Below are 17,311 nucleotides of genomic sequence, written 5' to 3'. Positions count from 1 at the left end.
ATTATTATTATTATTATTAATGAAAGGGATAATAAAATTAAACCTTAACAACCATAAAAGTATCAGCTTTAGCGACTAGGGCCATCTTCTTATAAATAGTTTTATAAATGATATAACAACATTGTTCAAATTCATTGCTTTAAATTCTGTTTATTATTCTGACATTCGTAATTTTTGTGTTCCTTTCTTAACTCATTCTAAACATTGAGTATCATACGCTTACGAAAAAATATGCTTAAATTTATATAACAGTTGGCATTTTAACAACTATAATACCTAAAAATGCCGCGAAATCCAAATGCCGAACGTGACAACCCTTGTTTACGTGAACAGGAACTATCTTATAAGTGCCTCAGTAAATACAACTACGACAGAGATAAATGTGAAGTATATTTCGCCAATTATAACAACTGCAAGGATTTTTGGGTATTTATGAATTAAAGGTCCAAAAAATTTAAATTAATTGCAAATATTTTTCAGAATAAAGTCCGTTCTGACCGTCGATCAAAAGGAGTTGTGCCCTACTTACCCCCTGTAGAGGAGCGTGAAGATATCAAGTCAGAATATATGAAGTCCAAACCACCAAAAAACTAGAGAAATCAAAACAATAAAAAAAAGAATTGTTTGAAGATGTTGTTACTTTTATATATAATTTTTAATATACAATTTTAAAACAATAACAGTTTTGTTGGCTATAAATCATGTATTGATGCTGCATCGACAATTTTTAAATTTGGTATAACTTCTTGCAACATGGAACATGCTAATTCAAACTCCAACGTTTCTTTTGGGTCGTTGACAATTAACAGTTTCAAAGTTGGTATGCGGTATAAACACGAAAGGCCATTTACCGTGCAACTCGTATTTGACATATCTAAAACTTCCAATTTTGGAAACCCAGAACTAGATACACGATCTAAACACCAATCATCAAATGTGTGCACATTATGAAATGACAGAAATTTCATTTCTTGTAAATTACGTAAATTCTCTATTCCTTCATAATATAGAGTCATGTTATCACATCGAAGCCCCTCGACTTTGTAGGCCGGGTGGTATTTATTTGGCAAATTGAATTCTCCATCTTCGTTTGCTCGCATCCAGCCACGTTCATGTAAGAATTTTACTGCACCACCGCGATATAAAATGAAATGTGCAGCAGCTAGTTCGGGACCTAGTATTTCATGTCGCTCCTGAACATACTTTTGCATATGTTTTTCAACACGTTCATTGCGTTTTCGCCACCATTCCTTTAAGGCGCTTGGGCTTAGGTTAATCGGTTTCTGCATCATAATGATATAATCGGAAGTTTGTTCTGAATCTTCAAAAGCTTTTAGTTTACTATTCCAATCACCGGGTCTTTCCCCAATTGGTTTCCGCCATTGCAGTCTTTCCTTATCGGCTTTTATTTCTCCCATTATACGGTCCAAGGTAGAACTTTTCTTACTTTCTTGAGGTGTATTAGGCTGTGAAGAAAAATGCTTTAACCGTAATGCAGCATTGGTTATGTAAGTTGGTCGATTCGTAGTAGTTATAATATGTCGAAACATTTTATTTTATTCAAATATAACTAAACTGCATTATATTTGTGAACTCCACAAACTTATAATGCCGTTTTAATAATTTTTCTATAATCAACATTTTGACAACAGATGTTTTACATGCTGATTCTTTATGTCAAAGTGGTAGCACTGAAATTCACATCAAACAAACTTGGTCTCATTGGAAATACGCCATTTTTTCTTTCTTCTCTTCACACGACGTTGACAAACGTTTCTCTAGTTTTTCTCCAGAATATTTTCTAAATTGGTGCAGAGTGTAAATTTAGTAATGCTGTAAAAACTGAAATATTACTTAATATATAAACTCTAATTGCACCAAAATATCTGCAATCTTCCTCAATGTGTTTATTTCATCGATTTTTATATATATACGGTTGTAAAACGTTGTAAATCGGCTGAATTTTGTGAAATAAAACATCGAGCAAATAAGTTAGCACTTGGCTTGTCTGTCGTGTGAAGGACGAACCAAATCCGAGACAAAAGAACGACAGTAATTGGCAGACTTCAGCAAATATAATTTTGCTGATTACATTCATCTGATAATTTACCAGATTTTGCATTATGTCTGGCAGTGAAGACGGACAATTACAAAGTCCTGGCAATGATCATTTTGGATTAAGGTGTGTATTTTATGTCTTGAAAAACCATGGAAAATTGTTTGCCCAATCAATGTATGTATTTAGTGTGGGGAGAGTAAAAGGGAAATCACATTGTGTGTATAACTCGTGTCTTCAGTCACAGTCATACATGTAGAATCTATGGGTTGAAGGGCACTGAAAACAAATTTCCATGGAATAATATTTACGCATTACTTTTTTGAAGATTGTTGAATTGTGAATTTTAGGAAATTATTGAAAGTGTAAAAGCACGTATAAAATTTTGCATTTGTAATTAAAATAAATGTGTATAGCATGGCGCAGCTTTCATTACAAAATTAAGCAAATATAGTGCCACCATTAATCATAAATGTACATTTGAAAGGTTTTATTCAGTCATGAATAAAATTCTCATATAATTGCTTAGTTTTGTAATGTTTTTATATACGAAAAATACATTCTCAACCCTACCCTAACTCCCTTTCATAAACTTACCAACATTTTCAGCCTACCTTATGCCTTTCCTAATCAAAATCATTAACCTCGAGTAATTACCATATATCCACTCTCCAGCCCATTAGGTCTAAACATAATACCACTTTATTAAGTACTTTTTAATTTACTCAAGTTTTTTCATTGCAAATAGGCCAAAAAGTGTGTACATGTCCAAAGAACGATGCGCGCGATGGCCACCATCTATTCACATTAAATCAAAAAACAATAATATAAAATATAAACAAAAATGTAAAATAAATTACACCCAAAATACCTCAAAAAAAAAAATCATAAAAAAGTTAACATGAACTCTGAATTTCGCGTAATCGGTGCAAAAATAATTGAAAAAGTTTGATGCACATTAGTCGAAACGAAATGTGAAATGTTTGCATAGCAGCTTGATATACATATACCCTACGCGTTACGTCGTATTTTCTCCAGACAGCGATGGTGCGCGCGCATGATCGTCGGTAATGCAATAAGGCTCAAAAGATGATGTTGAAACGACTGTAACAGGAAGAAAGTCCACTTTATCACATTCCTATTGCCTGTTAAGCCGGGAGTTTGGCGAGAATAAATAAATATATATACACATATGTATAATTATCAACAATGTAACATACTGTGTTTAGCCAGCTGACCGCCTGCTTGTAATACGCAAATGCTGAAAAGCCCACTAGTTGAGTGGAGTGCATTCTACTAGCTATATTGTTGACGTCTATGCAGGTGGGTGTGACAGACGAATAGGCAGATATTACTATTGTTACTCTGGCTACGAGTCGTACAACTCTTCTCACTTTGCGCTCCCGCACTGCACACCAAAAATATGTAGAGTACGACAAATTTGAGCTGGACAACAGACTTGTTGGTTTGGTAAATTTATTTTTTGTTAAAAAGTGTATTTACATTTAACGCAACATTTTTCAGTATTTATTTCTTTTCTCTATACAACAAAAGAAATATTTCTACTTTCAATTTTTCTTCCAAATATAAATTGAGTTCCTAGGTATAAGCTGCTGATGTCGATTTACTTTTGGTATGCCTTGGACACATTGCTTGACTGAATTGTTTAATGGGCTTCGCAAGGTAAAAAAAAAATAATTCAAGGTGAGTGTAAGTGAGTACTTCATATTAAGTAGAAATATTTAATACGATCAACGTACTTATGTATGTTACTCTATTTTTAAGGATAGATGACGTGCTTGTGTAAGTATACAACAGCTACTTATTGTAAATACGTATGAAGAAAACGACAAATATGCAAAGCATAGGTACGCGTAAAAAGCTGTGCATGTGCATACGTATCTGTATGATCTTTAATTAGTCATTTTACTTAAATTAAGTGGATGCCATAGATACCGAAATGTTGAGAAATGCTGTATATGTATACAGACTATACTTGCCTATGAAATCTAACGTGATGGGACACTACTTGAGGTGCGTTTCATATTTCTTATTGTGTTATTCCTAGCATTTTATAAATACAATGGAATTATTTTAGCAAATACATATGTATGTATATGTGTTAAAAATGACCGATTAGTTTACAAATTCGAAATATATAGAAATTAATTTCCGTTCATATAAAAATTAACATAAAATTCCGTTTACATTAATCTGCAATTGCTCAATTTTATCTAATGTGATTTAGTATTTGTTAGAAAACTGTCTAAACTTGAGTTGCCCTCCACGGCGTAAAGTTCAGCTCTTATTAATAAACCTCCATCTGTCTATGTATGGCTGGCTGTCCAGCCAGCGTAACCTAATCTAACCTAGAAAACTGTTTTACTTAAAATAACAATTTAGGCCACTAACGAACCAATGTATATTTACCCTAAAACCGTTATTAAATTTCTATTAAATCTAAAAATTGTTTTTTAATATTTTTGGAAATATTTCTTAATACATTGTAACTTGGATAGCGTATGGCATTGCCCGCGTTATACTAGTGAAATTGGCGGTTTTCGCACAAATTATTTGACCATTCAAAAGTCATCAGTCGAAGAACAATCCTCTAAGCTGAGGAAAAATATATTAGGCATTCCTCCTACCACTGTTTTCTGAACTTTTCTCTGCAATGAATCTCAACTTTCGTAGTAACTGCCTAACAGATAACTTATATTACAACACCAAAAACACTCACCCATATGTATACAGACAACAACAGGGTATTCACCATCACTACGTAGAAATTTCGATTGTTTAATTTCTGAGTACTCGAATTTTGATTGTATCTTCCTAGTATAATCGTATGAAATACTAACAAACGAAAATGAGCAGTCAAATATTTAAATAAATTACAACGATTTTATCTTATACAATTCTTCTGTACTTCATACACATTTGTATCTATGAAACACACCTTGATTAGTAGTCGAATATGTCTTTTTATTATTTTTTATGAAATATTTCGCTTTAAGCATTTATGTAGTAATAACATAGCATTAAGCACAAACTTCAACTTTTCTAAAGAAATCATTACTACACTTTGATCTTGAATATTTTTACTTTGCTCTGCTCCCCGAAAATATAGCAAGCTCCCTAAAACAATCTCAAGCAGACCAAGCCAAAAAAGTAAATTGACATCGAGGCGATAAAAGATTTTCTTTGATTTTTTACGGATGTAAGTTAAAAAATACTAGATTTACAAACTATTATCTTAAAAAAAAAACCAAAAAAAATATTGAGTTAATGTGTTTCGACTGGCCATTGCAAAGCGCCAAAGATATTCTTTTTGAACTTGCACACTGGACTCCGCACGAAACTTGAGCGGTATGTACACTAACCAGGCCACAAAGCAGCGAACATGAATAGAGTACATATTGTCAAATGGCAAGGCGATGGCTGGAAGCATGCTTCAGCGCTGGCAAACATCAATATCTTTAACTAACAAATATCACTAAAATTTTCATCACTCACATGCATACATCATTTGTTTTTATTACTTTGCAAAATTTAATGCCCTAATTTTATAGTAACAATTATGATAAAAAAAAAACTGAATTATCACAATCAAACACAAATATCTATTCTCTTCCCAAGTTTTACCGATTTTATTTCATATTTTCATCATAATTAAAATTAATTAGCGGTGACGAAGATGCGGATTCCTTGGACATTAAACCACCACAAGCGAACGTGCTGCACTCGCGCGACTCCACAGGCTCGCGACGCAAGGACAAGTCGTCCAAAGAGAAAAAACATTCCAAAGAGAAGAAACATCGCGGCGAGCGCGAACGAGGAAGTGGCCGCGAACGCGGTGAAAGGGAACGTGATTCACGCGATTACGACACACGGGAACCACATGGCCGAGAGCGTGACATGCGCAACGACCGCGGCGGAGGTCCACGTCCAGGCGATATGGAGCGAGGTCGCGACCACCGACGTGGCGGCGAGGATCGCGAGGAGATGTTGCGTTATCATCAACGCGGTAGCAGCGGTTATGAGCGTGACGATGTTATTAACAGAGATATGATGTCGAACAGCGAGCGCCGTTATGCAAAGCAATATGAACCACACAACAATGAGGTGCGACGAAATAGTGGTGGAGGCGGTGGTGGCGCTGTTTATCATCAACAATATCAGCACTCACATATGCAGCGACAAAGACCGGATTACTATGAACGCGGTTCAGGTGGCGGCGGGTACCATCATGGCGGTCTGGATTATTATAACAATCGCCACCAACAGCAACAACCATACGGTGGTGGTGGCAAGCATACACATGTTGAGTACAATGATGTCAACTATGAGGTGCAACGTGAGCGACGCAAATATAACTACGAAGCGCAGAACGAGTCGGAAAGCATTGAACAGGATTTGCGTTCACGGTTGCTTAGTAAAAGGCATAAATATGTAAAAGGCAGTGGCGGCGATATGATCGAGCTAACGGAAAGTTATGAGACCACGACAACAGTGCAGCGACAACGGTACAGTGATGGTGAACGTTATCGGCAGAAACGCGAAAAAATTAGAGAATCCGTAATTGAGGTGCTGGACAGTCCGGAGGTGGCTGAAGTGGAGGGTGCAGGTGTAGAAGAAGGTGAAGCGCACCGCCAACGCCGCAAACATAAACGGCGCAACAAAGAGCGTGAAATCGTGCAGGTGGAGACGGTTGTGTCGACGGAACGCGTCGAACGCACAGAAAAGCGCAAAACTCCTGATGATCCGGAGGTATTGTCACGACGGGAAAAAATACTAGCTGTGGAACGTGAGAAGGAAAAACGCAAAGAAAAAGCACGTGAGGAATTGGAAGCACGCCGTCGTGCTAGAAATGCACTTAGTCCAAGCGCTGTGGCAGCGTCCGTTACTGCTGGGCTCAACGTTATGAAACGTAAGAAGCAGGATGAGCTGGCCGAGGTGGTTATAAAAGTTAAACGATCAAAGAAAACTACAGCTTCAAAGCAGCGTAGTGACGAAGAGGAGGAGGGCGAGGCATTGGACAGTGATGACGAAGACGATGAGGCGGACGAGGATGATAGCGAGGATATGGAAACGGACAGTGGCAGTGGTGATAGTGAAAGTGACAGCGAAAGCCATTCTGAGGTAGAAGCTGCTAAAGAGCGACACGAAAAACGACACCGTAAACATAGCAAAACAGAGAAGAGGAAAAGGAGTAAAAGGCATCATAACCATCGGATGCGTAACAATGGTGTTGATAATGACGATAACACTGACGACGATGACAATGATGAGGAAGATGAAGATGACCTAGATCTACCCGAAAGTCCACTTTCTATAGGTGAGCTTTCGAAATCGCCACGTCGTCAACATCGCACAAAAAAGCACAAAAAGAAAAAATCCAAAAAGCACATAGAAAACGATGATGAAGATGGCGATCAACGTTTATCACGTTCGCGTTCTCATTCCGCCCATTCAATCTCCCACTCACGTTCAGTTTCACGCTCTCGTTCACACTCACCTCGCAGAAAGAGCACACATTCACGTTCGCGTTCGCATTCAGGTTCACGTGATTCTTCACGACACCGCACAACACATTCACGATCACGTTCTCGTACTCGTTCTCGTTCAGATTCGCATTTCGATTCACGGTCAGTGTCCTCACGCTCGCGCTCACCTTCCCATTCATCAGGTTCGCGCTCGCGTTCAAAGTCACGAACACGTTCACGCTCACGTTCAGAAGAGCGCGATATGAAGTCGGCGCATAAATCGGAGGCAGAAGCTACTGCTGGTAACAAGCGTCGTGTAGAAGGTGGTAGCCGAGACGACTCGCCAGCACGCGATGACAAAGGTGCACCACTGCCAGACTATTTTCCAGGTATACAGGGTTGTCGCTCTGTCGAAGAATTCCAATGTCTCAACCGCATTGAGGAGGGCACATACGGTGTGGTATACCGCGCCAAGGATAAACGTACCAACGAGATAGTTGCTTTAAAACGATTAAAAATGGAGAAGGAAAAGGAAGGCTTTCCCATAACATCTTTACGCGAAATTAATACTTTACTAAAAGGTCAGCATCCAAACATAGTGACGGTTCGCGAAATAGTTGTTGGCTCCAATATGGATAAGATTTTCATTGTTATGGATTATGTGGAACACGACTTGAAATCGTTGATGGAGACGATGAAGGCGCGTAAGCAATTCTTCCTTCCCGGCGAAGTCAAGTGTCTGGTGCAGCAATTATTGCGAGCGGTTGGCCATTTACATGACAACTGGATATTACATCGCGATTTAAAGACCTCTAATTTGTTGCTATCGCACAAGGGTGTGCTAAAAGTAGGCGATTTCGGTTTGGCTCGAGAATATGGTTCACCATTGAAACATTACACCTCACTGGTTGTTACCCTATGGTATAGAGCACCGGAGCTATTGCTCGGCACACTGGAATATTCAACGCCCATCGACGTCTGGTCGGTGGGTTGCATTTTTGGCGAATTTCTACAAATGGGGCCACTATTTCCCGGCAAAACGGAGACAGATGAGCTTAACAAAATTTTCAAGGTAAAATTATATCAAAAGCTATTTCAACGCCTTATGTGATACTAATTATTTGCTTTTCTTTTTGCAGGAACTCGGCACACCAAACGAACGAATTTGGCCCGGTTATAAGGATTTGCCAATTGTTAAGAATATGTTAAGTCAGAATTCCCAATTCGCCGACTATCCTGTTTCAAATTTACGTAAGCGTTTCGCCGACAAAACCACCGACTTAGGCATTGACTTGCTACAGGGTCTTCTCACCTATGATCCCAAGAAAAGACTGACCGCTGAAGCGGCGCTTAAACACAGCTACTTCAATGAACTGCCTCTGCCCATCGATCCATCTATGTTTCCTACATGGCCGGCGAAAAGTGAACTGGGTGCGCGCAAAGCGCTCGCCTCCTCGCCCAAACCACCCTCTGGCGGTTCACAGTTTAAACAATTGGGTCGAGACGAAATACTTGTGGGCAGTAGTGGTGGAAGCAATGCAGCCGGTGTTGCCAATAGCAATAGTAAGGTAATATCTGGCATTATAACAGGTAATAAGAAAACTGCTGCGAATACTGGTTTTGTGCTAAATGCAGGCATTGATCAGCGTCAACTGGCCATGGGCCCGGGATTCAATTTAAAATTTTAATAAACACTTTGCCACGCACTATTTGTTAACTGATATTTGAGTGTGAATGTGTTTAACAGTACTATTGCTTTTACAATATATATTAGTCATTAATTAACCGTTCTAGTTAATTACGAGCATAAGATCCAGATTTATCATTTTTCGTTAAATACAATTCTTATTAATAAACATATATCTATGTATAGCTCGTAAGCTACAGTCCAGAAAAATTGTTAAAACCGTCACTTAAATCATTTGAATATGCAATTATCACTAAAGAAGTTCAACCAAACGATTTTACCAACAAAACAAAGAGAATCCTTGAGAGCTTAATACAAAACACTGGTAATTTTAGAAACTGTTAATAATAACATCTAAATAATTTTAGATAAAAATTTATCGTTGAAATTGTACAAATTACATACATGCATTATAGTTGGCGGCAGGTTTATACCTAAAGGTTTACACGAGGCAGATTGAGTCAGGCAAACATAATAATCATAAAAAATAGAACAATAGTTGGATAGATATAAGCATTTTTTGAGTAATATAACAATGTTCTAGATGTAATAAACACTTAACTGCAGAAAACCGAATGTAAAAATGAATGTTTATAAGAATGGAAAAAGCCTATGCTGGAAAAAGACCTATAAGAGAAATACAAGCATATAATTTTGCAAGAAAAGTAAAATACAAACAAAAAAATGTTCTTATTTCAATATCAGAGTGAGGTAAATATTTTTCTTACTGCCGTCGGATTTATATGTGTGACACTATTTAAGTCGCTAGAAGGGTAAAAACCACGAAGTTGTACGACTAACTATAATTGTTTTTTATATTAACTGAAAGACTGGCTACATAAATACGTTGCTTTTACAAAAGGATTAGCTTTATTTCTTAACTACTACATAATAGCATTTATGATCGTTCCCTAACTAAATACTCTCCACGTTTAAATAAAATATATGCATTTTAAGTCAATACTAGGTTTGTAAGACATAAATCGAAAATATATCCAATATATATAATTTTTACGTTGACCATAAGTAGAAATAAGTGCCCTGCCAGTAGGGCAAATATTCACGTAATGGTCCTGCAATCATTTTAATCAGTGGCACATTGTCGGCCACAAAGCCTAGCATTCGATCCAGGCGTGATTGTGTGATACGTTCATAAAAAGGTGAACGCACCAAATATAGCACTAAGTTGATGCAACGACGTGATAGCTCCAATTTCTGTTCTTTGCTCATCTGTTGTCGATGCTGGTGATACATACGTATGCTGGCCAAATCCAATGCCAGTGAAACGACATATTGTTTCCAACGTTTTTCACCAAACAAACCCATTGTGGCTAAGTGTATTAACGGCTTGGCTATATACAGATATTCTGCTTGTACCAAACGGAAATTCACCGAATTGCTACCATTTTCTAATTTTTGCTCCTCTGCCAATTTGAAATCGCGATATTGTATTGGTGGCGCTCCTTCTACTTTACGTATCACACGTCCGGAACGTTTCAATTGGAATATAGAACTGCTTTCGCCAAATCCATTTGAGTTCAATTTTCCATTTTTTTCGATCGACTCTTCAATTATTAAACCATTTTTCAGCGCATTCTTTTGTTTCTTTATAATTGCACGTCGATTAAGTGCGGGGAGTGTAGGTGTTGTGATAATTTTTTGTGTCGAATGTTTTAGTATGTAGAAACGGCCTGCCGCTTTAGCAAATTGCACCAACGTAATGAATAACCATTTGCCTTTATTCCCGAAAATTCGTTTAGCCGATATTTCGATGAAAACTTCACAATATTCCAATGTGGTCAGCATGACCTTTAGTCGGTAAATATACTTTGCCTTTTTGTTGTTGCGTTGCGCAAAGGCACTAGTACTTGCTTCGAGGTTCACAGGTTGCAAATCGGATATCAATTTGCTTTGTTGCGATTTGTCGATGATACGGTCATTATACAGTACCAGTATATTGGATAAAGTATACACGAGCTCGGAAACCACGTTTGAATCCGAAATACGCCCTATAAATAAATAATTATATTGGGAAATTATATGGAATTGAAAATAAGCTTACCAGCAATGAAATAAGATATCCATTTTGTGGTAGTCTCAACGTCGCAGACTGTTTCTGGGTTCGCAGCCACCCATTTTTCGTATGATTTTAACATCGTCTTCAAATTCTCCATAATATATGTATATGCAACGAATTTATGCAATTTTTAAGCTGTTAATCTAATCTGCAACTGGATTAAAAGAAAAGCACTTTGATCCGACTATTGGGAAAATAACAAAAAATCAAAGACCATTCCAAGATGATTGGGAAATCGATACATGGCGATAATTGGTATGTGAGCTAGTAATCAAGAAATCGAAATTATCTATCGTTTTTTTCAAATATTAAATGCAGGTTGTAAGTAACTTTTATTTCATTTAATAAAATGGTAAATGTTCAGGAGAGCGGCTTTTCCGAAAACGTGCACAAATTTTAACGGGAAATGTCTTAAAATACTCGTTTTTAGTTCTACTTTACGAATATGTTAGGCGCGTGCTTTTAAAAAGAATATTTTCTTTGTTTTAATAGAAAAACATCGTATTTCTCGAAATCAAAAATTCACTTTGCTTTGGATGTTAAAAATTAAATTATATATAAAAAATACTTGTTTTTTTTTTTTAATTATTTCTTCCGAAAAGTACTAAAGCACACATTTTTTTAGAATTCTGTTATTTTGCAAAATTTAAACAGTTTGAGGGCCTAGGTAAATAATGCCCCTATTCATAAAAACAGCTGTTGTATGCATTTTGCGCGAAATTTATGTATTTCCTGAATGCATAAGTAAAATAAGTTACAGCAATGAGTGCAATTAATTTCGAAATACGTTTAAATAAAGAAAATAAAATATATTATGAAGGCGTAAGTATATAAAAAGCACACATTTTGGGTAAAAACATAAAAGGTTTCAATTTTATACATTTCAGGAATTACTAAAGGGTTGCGTGCATTTCAATTGCAACACGGAAGCTAAACACGAAGGCATCCAACTTACACTAGAAGGTATAGTCAATTTACAGCTAAGTACAAAAAACGTCGGTGTTTTTGAAGCTTTCTACAATTCTGTAAAACCAATAACACTATTCAATACAACACTCGAATTGGCTGCGCCCGGTAAATTGTCTGCAGGAAACTCGGAGTTTCATTTCGAGATCCCCTTAGTGTGTAACAAAGAACCGCGTGTGCTTTATGAAACATATCATGGAGTATTTATCAACATTAACTACCTGCTACGTTGTGACGTGAAACGTAGCTTTTTGGCAAAATCTTTACAGAAAATACAACAGTTTTGCATACAAAATAAACCAATTGTGTTAGACACGAAAACGCTGACATCGAGTGAGGTGAATTTCAGTATAAGCCCAGAGACATTACAAAAGTCTGCTAAGGAACGTATAAATTTACCACGATTTCTGATCACAGGTAAACTAGATCAGACCGAATGTTGTGTAACACGGCCGGTGACTGGACAGGTGTGTGTTTATATGCAAATATTTATAAAGTAATGCTAATACATGTAATTTTTCTTTACAGTTAACAGTTCAACACACTGAAGTGGCTATAAAGTCAATTGAATTGCAATTACTGCGTGTGGAGACATGTGGCTGCACGGAGGGATATTCGAAAGATGCCACAGAAATTCAAACCATACAAATTGCAGACGGTAACATTTGCCCTAAGCTCGAAATACCTATCTACATGATTCTACCACGTTTGTTCACATGTCCAACATTGATTACAAAGAACTTTAAAATAGGTAAATTTGCTGCGTACACAAATGACTTAAAGTTTCTAATTTAAATTGATTTTTTATGTTTAGAGTTTGAATTGAATCTGCTGGTAATTTTTAAGGATGACTACGTAGTTACAGAAAATTTTCAAATCGTCTTAAAACGCACAGCGCAACAGTGTGATAAATTGAGTTGAACTAATGTTTAAAATATAATAACTACGCATTTTCATGCATTCCCAATGCAAATAATATCAATAATGAAAAAAATACATATATGTATACAAGCATATAGGAACGTAAAAGAAGCAATTATAATAAACTAAGTATATCCAAATATCAACTAACAAAACTAATATTCAATTAAACGGCCTGCCAGAAGTAGCAAGACGCCAAAACTGCAATAATATATCCAAATTATCATTAAAATTTATAAAAAAAAACATTCCATATTTATTTCAAGCTTAAAATGGATGCGTAAGTTTGTCTCAAGACCACTAGGTAAGTCCTCCTCCTAGTTTCACGCTATCATTATACACTACATATCGTCACCTGAAATGCAAAATAACGTATCATCAAAAAATTCGAAATTGAGTGTCTTATTGATTACGCTTCACTACTTCAAATTACATACATAATATTACATATGTTCAACATTTTCAGGTTCTGCGGTCAGATATAAACCAGTTTTAACCAATATTAAAATTTTGTTTCACTCATGTTCCATTTTATTTCGTGTTTCATTCATGCCACTTTAAATTTCCGAAAATGTTGTTACGTTATTTTGCATTTCAGGTGACGATATATTTATTAACGAAAACAATTTTATATACCAGTTTTTATATTACACTACTGACTTATAACATATTTCTACACATACAAAAATATACATTAACACACATTTAAATTAAGTATACAAGTAAATGTGTTAAATATTATAGAATATTTTAACAAAATTTTCTAAGTGTAATTGTTATATTTTTTACAACTCGCAAAACACTTCACTCCAACGCGCAATCTAACTCATTCAACAATATTTGCCTTATTTTGACGTTTTTTATCATTCAATTGCTCGGCATCTTGTAGCGTTGTTGGTAAGACTTTATCAGTTGTTTCAGGGAAGAGCAGCGTTAATGTACCGCTAATTAATGCAAAGCTAGCAAAGAGTATTTGCGGCGCATACTCATAGTAATTGGCCTGAAAACATTTAAAATACAATAAATTTTTAAATGTATAGTTCAATTCTTACCAAAAGTGGTGCTTGTGGAGCCAGCATCGATCCGATGCGTCCAATCATAGAGCAAAATGACAGCAAACTGTTGCGTACATTTGTAGGGAATATTTCCGAAGTGAAAAAGTATAAGATCTGGAAACTGCATGTAATAGCAAATTTGCCAACTAAAAAGAGCACCAACTCGGTAACCTCATGATCTATAAAGCAAAAAAAAAGAGCAAAAAATTTTTTGAACTTTAAAAGCACTCAAAGCATATTTATGACGAGCATACTTCCTCCCACCAACGCTGTAATGCCCATACAAAGCGCACATACCAACATAGAGCCACACAGCGAGTAGCGACGCCCAATGCGATCCATAATCAATAGCGGCAAAATTAAGCCGGGTACTTGTACCAAGCCATTCAATTGGAAATTTGTATACTTGTTACCGCCCAGCGTGACCGAGGTAAGACTCAGGCCCAACGCAACCAAAGTGTGCGTAAACCAACAGAAGCAACAATTCAAAATACGCCAACGAAATAGCTTCAACGCTTTCACTATCGGATAGTGGCTTTCGTGCGCCTGCGCCAGCTTCGCCTGGTTTTCCGCTACCAAAGCTTTCAGATCATTTTTTGGTATTTCACGTTTATTTATGCGTGCAGCACGTTTCAACAAGCGTGTAGCATCCTCCTCTCGACCCTGACTCAGCAGCCAGCGTACACTTTCCGGCAGCACGAAAAGGAAGACTATCAGTAAGAGCGCTGGCGTGTAGAGCACGCGCAATAAATCACGCCAATTCTGGAATTGTTGCGCTAAAACACCCAACAGCGCCTCGCCTAGCGAATAGAAAATGGTTATAATGGTAGCGGCGGCCACGCGTCTCTTGGGTCCCACCAATTCGATGGCTAGCAGAAATGCCGTGGGAAAGAGTGTGCTACCAACAGCCATGTCGATAAATTCGAAAGCTATGAACATGTAGTAGTTGGTGGATATCGAGCGCAGTATACCCATAATAGCGCTGAGGAAACCACCGACGGCGAGCATTGTGCGACGACCAAAACTAAAACCGATAAAAAGCAAAAAATATAGATTAAATTGTAATCAAAATATTTTCCATGTTAACACATGTCTGTCTAGTTTATTTTTATATGCTTTCGCTTTTTTAAAAAAGAGATAATCGTTTGCACTCTAGACTTATCACATATCCATAACGTATTTATAGCTGATATATTAGCAACTATAAACAATAAAATATATATAAAATAAACTGTACTTGAATGCATCATACTACCGAGCTACTGAAACCATGAACTTGTTAAATATTTTTAACCAGAGTTAAAGAGTCAAAAGATTTGTTGGAGTTCCAAACTACAGTTAAGCACCTCCAGTCTTTTCCGTTCGCACGACAGTCGGGTCTACGTAACCGGAACGGACCCGGTCAACTCGACAGATTTCTGCGGCTACAACAACAATCTTTACTCTTTTAATGCATGCCTTTAGCAGTTTTACTTACCGATCTGCAAAAAATCCACCCAACGGTATGCCCACAAACTGTCCAATATTATTCACCGTACCAACCAAGGTCAGCATCCATATGCTCGAGCAAAAGATGGAAAACTGTAATATATATTTATATTTGTAAAAAGTAAGCCCGAATGCTTTGTCGCACATTATTACCTCATTCGATATCGTATATTCAGTATCGCGAAACTTGAAATCGTTTCCACATTTCTCCGTAACACTTTGACTGAAATATGCCGGCGCGCAGAACTCACTCGAGGGCTGTGCATGATAATTCGTGGATGTAAGTTCCGCATTACCGTTAGACACATAGCGCGTGCACTGATCATAGCTGGAGCCCTTCATGGGTATGGTGAAGTTAAGCCATGGTTCATCGTAGGCGCTCCACGCGCTGTCACACTGCGTCACGTTACATCTGCACATACAGATTTATTGTTATATATTTCATTTATATAATGTTTTTTATGTAACACAACGAAATTGTCTTCACCCACCTGTGCACTACCGTACTCGCCGTAAACACATACGAGATGGAGAAGAAGGCATTGAAAATCATCGGTATGCACAGTAGCACATAGTTGAAGAGCTGAAAACGACCGAATTGCCCAATACGCGCCAAAATGCCATCCAACGTGCAGTCACTGTCAACTTTGTTGGAGTCTGCATTTTCATTGGCAACCGTCGCAGACGCCGCATTGTTTATTGCACCACTGTCAGTTGTCATGTTCGCTCTTTGACAACGCCGTGATCAAAGTATTATTTCTTTCCTTTTAACTAAGACGATTTTTCCGATCGGCGTGTTATTTGGTTATTTTGATTTTAACGAAATTTTCCAAATTCAGACGACAAACGCGCGCCGAAGCAACCGAGTAGCGCGATGTTCCCCAGACGAATAAAGAGTTGGTAGACGGCATTGTTAATATCACGGTGCCTCACGTAGCCTTGTTGATTGCGCTGGCGAGATCGACGTATTGCGTTAATGGCTTGAGAATAACCCAGCGAGCATTAGAAGCTTAAAGTAAACGTTAGCAGCTGAAAACAACCTATAGTAGTCCGATATTAAAGATTCCGACAAATTAACAGTTTCTGGCGAAGAAAACGACGTGTGGAAAATTTCAGCTCGATATCTCAAAAACTGATGGACTTGTTCGCATATATACAGACGGACGGATGGACAAACAGACGAATATGGGTCATCCGGGTGGATTGCCATTTCGTGGCAAACTTAATAAATTATGTTCTACTGACGCAATCGGTCCGAGTCGTAGTCGAGTTTGAATATTTCCCTTGAATAGTTCACAAAATCTTTTTAAATCTTTCGTTTTTGCTCGAGGAAACCCATATAAGCTCTATATAAAAAAAATTTCCAAATTTCACAAATTGCCTAATAAATGCTTGCTGGGTGTTCAGAGCGAGCACCTCGCTTATGCCACAGAGAGCGTATATTCCTCTTATTTACATATATCATATGTGCGTATAATCTATGCTCTCAAATTGGCGGTTATAGTTGTTTATAGCCTTCTTGTTATCACTATTTTTAGACGGTCTTGCTTTATTTTGGAAGCTTCATCGAGAGAG

The 17,311-nt window shown here is 37.2% G+C and overlaps 6 protein-coding genes across 10 annotated transcripts; 3 read left to right on the top strand and 3 right to left on the bottom strand.

Annotated features, from left to right (window-relative positions):
• The first annotated feature begins 110 nt into the window (after positions 1-110).
• On the top strand, positions 111-680 carry LOC105227193 (coiled-coil-helix-coiled-coil-helix domain-containing protein 7). Its single transcript, XM_011206420.4, has 2 exons — positions 111-426; positions 481-680. Exons 1-2 carry the CDS (start codon positions 283-285, stop codon positions 592-594), a joined length of 258 nt encoding a protein of 85 aa, XP_011204722.1. The 5' UTR covers positions 111-282; the 3' UTR covers positions 595-680.
• LOC105227192 (distal membrane-arm assembly complex protein 2) lies at positions 621-1,696 on the bottom strand. Its single transcript, XM_011206419.4, has one exon. The coding sequence runs from the start codon at positions 1,548-1,550 to the stop codon at positions 693-695; it is 858 nt and encodes a 285-aa protein (XP_011204721.2). The 5' UTR covers positions 1,551-1,696; the 3' UTR covers positions 621-692.
• Positions 1,697-1,726: 30 nt separating this feature from the next.
• On the top strand, positions 1,727-9,954 carry LOC105227194 (serine/threonine-protein kinase PITSLRE). 5 transcript variants are annotated; one of them, XM_029550592.2, is made up of 4 exons: positions 1,797-2,182; positions 2,805-3,379; positions 5,743-8,614; positions 8,682-9,952. In XM_029550592.2, exons 3-4 carry the CDS (start codon positions 5,975-5,977, stop codon positions 9,228-9,230), a joined length of 3,189 nt encoding a protein of 1,062 aa, XP_029406452.2. In that variant the 5' UTR covers positions 1,797-2,182; positions 2,805-3,379; positions 5,743-5,974; the 3' UTR covers positions 9,231-9,952. The 5 variants fall into 5 exon arrangements, with proteins under 5 accessions (XP_011204723.2, XP_029406452.2, XP_029406451.2 ...); XM_029550591.2 differs by having other exon boundaries at positions 2,805-3,526; XM_011206421.4 differs by lacking the exon at positions 2,805-3,379 and having other exon boundaries at positions 1,727-2,182; positions 8,682-9,954.
• Positions 9,955-10,072: 118 nt separating this feature from the next.
• LOC105227195 (peroxisomal membrane protein PEX16) lies at positions 10,073-11,543 on the bottom strand. The gene is made up of 2 exons (XM_011206422.4): positions 11,292-11,543; positions 10,073-11,238 (listed from the first exon to the last, which is right to left on the bottom strand). The coding sequence occupies exons 1-2, from the start codon at positions 11,401-11,403 to the stop codon at positions 10,241-10,243; spliced, it is 1,110 nt and encodes a 369-aa protein (XP_011204724.2). The 5' UTR covers positions 11,404-11,543; the 3' UTR covers positions 10,073-10,240.
• A 437-nt stretch (positions 11,544-11,980) lies between these two features.
• Positions 11,981-13,450, top strand: LOC105227196 (vacuolar protein sorting-associated protein 26C). Its single transcript, XM_011206423.4, has 4 exons — positions 11,981-12,128; positions 12,194-12,739; positions 12,801-13,023; positions 13,087-13,450. The coding sequence occupies exons 1-4, from the start codon at positions 12,069-12,071 to the stop codon at positions 13,191-13,193; spliced, it is 936 nt and encodes a 311-aa protein (XP_011204725.2). The 5' UTR covers positions 11,981-12,068; the 3' UTR covers positions 13,194-13,450.
• Positions 13,451-13,819: 369 nt separating this feature from the next.
• On the bottom strand, positions 13,820-17,015 carry LOC105227197 (solute carrier family 22 member 3). The gene is made up of 6 exons (XM_011206424.4): positions 16,228-17,015; positions 15,890-16,148; positions 15,726-15,829; positions 14,503-15,272; positions 14,246-14,427; positions 13,820-14,193 (listed from the first exon to the last, which is right to left on the bottom strand). Exons 1-6 carry the CDS (start codon positions 16,455-16,457, stop codon positions 14,020-14,022), a joined length of 1,719 nt encoding a protein of 572 aa, XP_011204726.2. The 5' UTR covers positions 16,458-17,015; the 3' UTR covers positions 13,820-14,019.
• Between the last annotated feature and the right edge of the window lie 296 nt (positions 17,016-17,311).

The sequence above is a fragment of the Bactrocera dorsalis genome, chromosome 5 (genome assembly GCF_023373825.1).
Source record: "Bactrocera dorsalis isolate Fly_Bdor chromosome 5, ASM2337382v1, whole genome shotgun sequence".
In the NCBI taxonomy this organism is placed as follows: Eukaryota; Metazoa; Arthropoda; class Insecta; order Diptera; family Tephritidae; genus Bactrocera; species Bactrocera dorsalis.
Note: the sequence above shows the minus strand (reverse complement) of the source record. Positions and strands in the feature narration are given on the sequence as shown.

What these genes read in the sequence shown, in the direction of transcription:
- LOC105227193 (XM_011206420.4), top strand. Translation starts at nt 283, where the DNA reads ATGCCGCGAAATCCAAATGCCGAACGTGACAACCCTTGTTTACGTGAA. An exon ending in ACAACTGCAAGGATTTTTGG is followed by an intron (nt 427 to 480) that starts GTATTTATGAAT and finishes AATATTTTTCAG; the next exon opens with AATAAAGTCCGTTCTGACCG.
- LOC105227192 (XM_011206419.4), bottom strand. Translation starts at nt 1,550, where the DNA reads ATGTTTCGACATATTATAACTACTACGAATCGACCAACTTACATAACC.
- LOC105227194 (XM_029550590.2), top strand. Translation starts at nt 4,017, where the DNA reads ATGTTGAGAAATGCTGTATATGTATACAGACTATACTTGCCTATGAAA. An exon ending in GTGATGGGACACTACTTGAG is followed by an intron (nt 4,091 to 5,742) that starts GTGCGTTTCATA and finishes AAAATTAATTAG; the next exon opens with CGGTGACGAAGATGCGGATT. An exon ending in AGCTTAACAAAATTTTCAAG is followed by an intron (nt 8,615 to 8,681) that starts GTAAAATTATAT and finishes TTCTTTTTGCAG; the next exon opens with GAACTCGGCACACCAAACGA.
- LOC105227195 (XM_011206422.4), bottom strand. Translation starts at nt 11,403, where the DNA reads ATGGAGAATTTGAAGACGATGTTAAAATCATACGAAAAATGGGTGGCT. An exon ending in GATATCTTATTTCATTGCTG is followed by an intron (nt 11,239 to 11,291) that starts GTAAGCTTATTT and finishes ATTTATTTATAG; the next exon opens with GGCGTATTTCGGATTCAAAC.
- LOC105227196 (XM_011206423.4), top strand. Translation starts at nt 12,069, where the DNA reads ATGAGTGCAATTAATTTCGAAATACGTTTAAATAAAGAAAATAAAATA. An exon ending in CACGGCCGGTGACTGGACAG is followed by an intron (nt 12,740 to 12,800) that starts GTGTGTGTTTAT and finishes TTTTCTTTACAG; the next exon opens with TTAACAGTTCAACACACTGA. An exon ending in TACAAAGAACTTTAAAATAG is followed by an intron (nt 13,024 to 13,086) that starts GTAAATTTGCTG and finishes TTTTATGTTTAG; the next exon opens with AGTTTGAATTGAATCTGCTG.
- LOC105227197 (XM_011206424.4), bottom strand. Translation starts at nt 16,457, where the DNA reads ATGACAACTGACAGTGGTGCAATAAACAATGCGGCGTCTGCGACGGTT. An exon ending in GCGAGTACGGTAGTGCACAG is followed by an intron (nt 16,149 to 16,227) that starts GTGGGTGAAGAC and finishes CTGTATGTGCAG; the next exon opens with ATGTAACGTGACGCAGTGTG. An exon ending in AATATACGATATCGAATGAG is followed by an intron (nt 15,830 to 15,889) that starts GTAATAATGTGC and finishes TATATATTACAG; the next exon opens with TTTTCCATCTTTTGCTCGAG.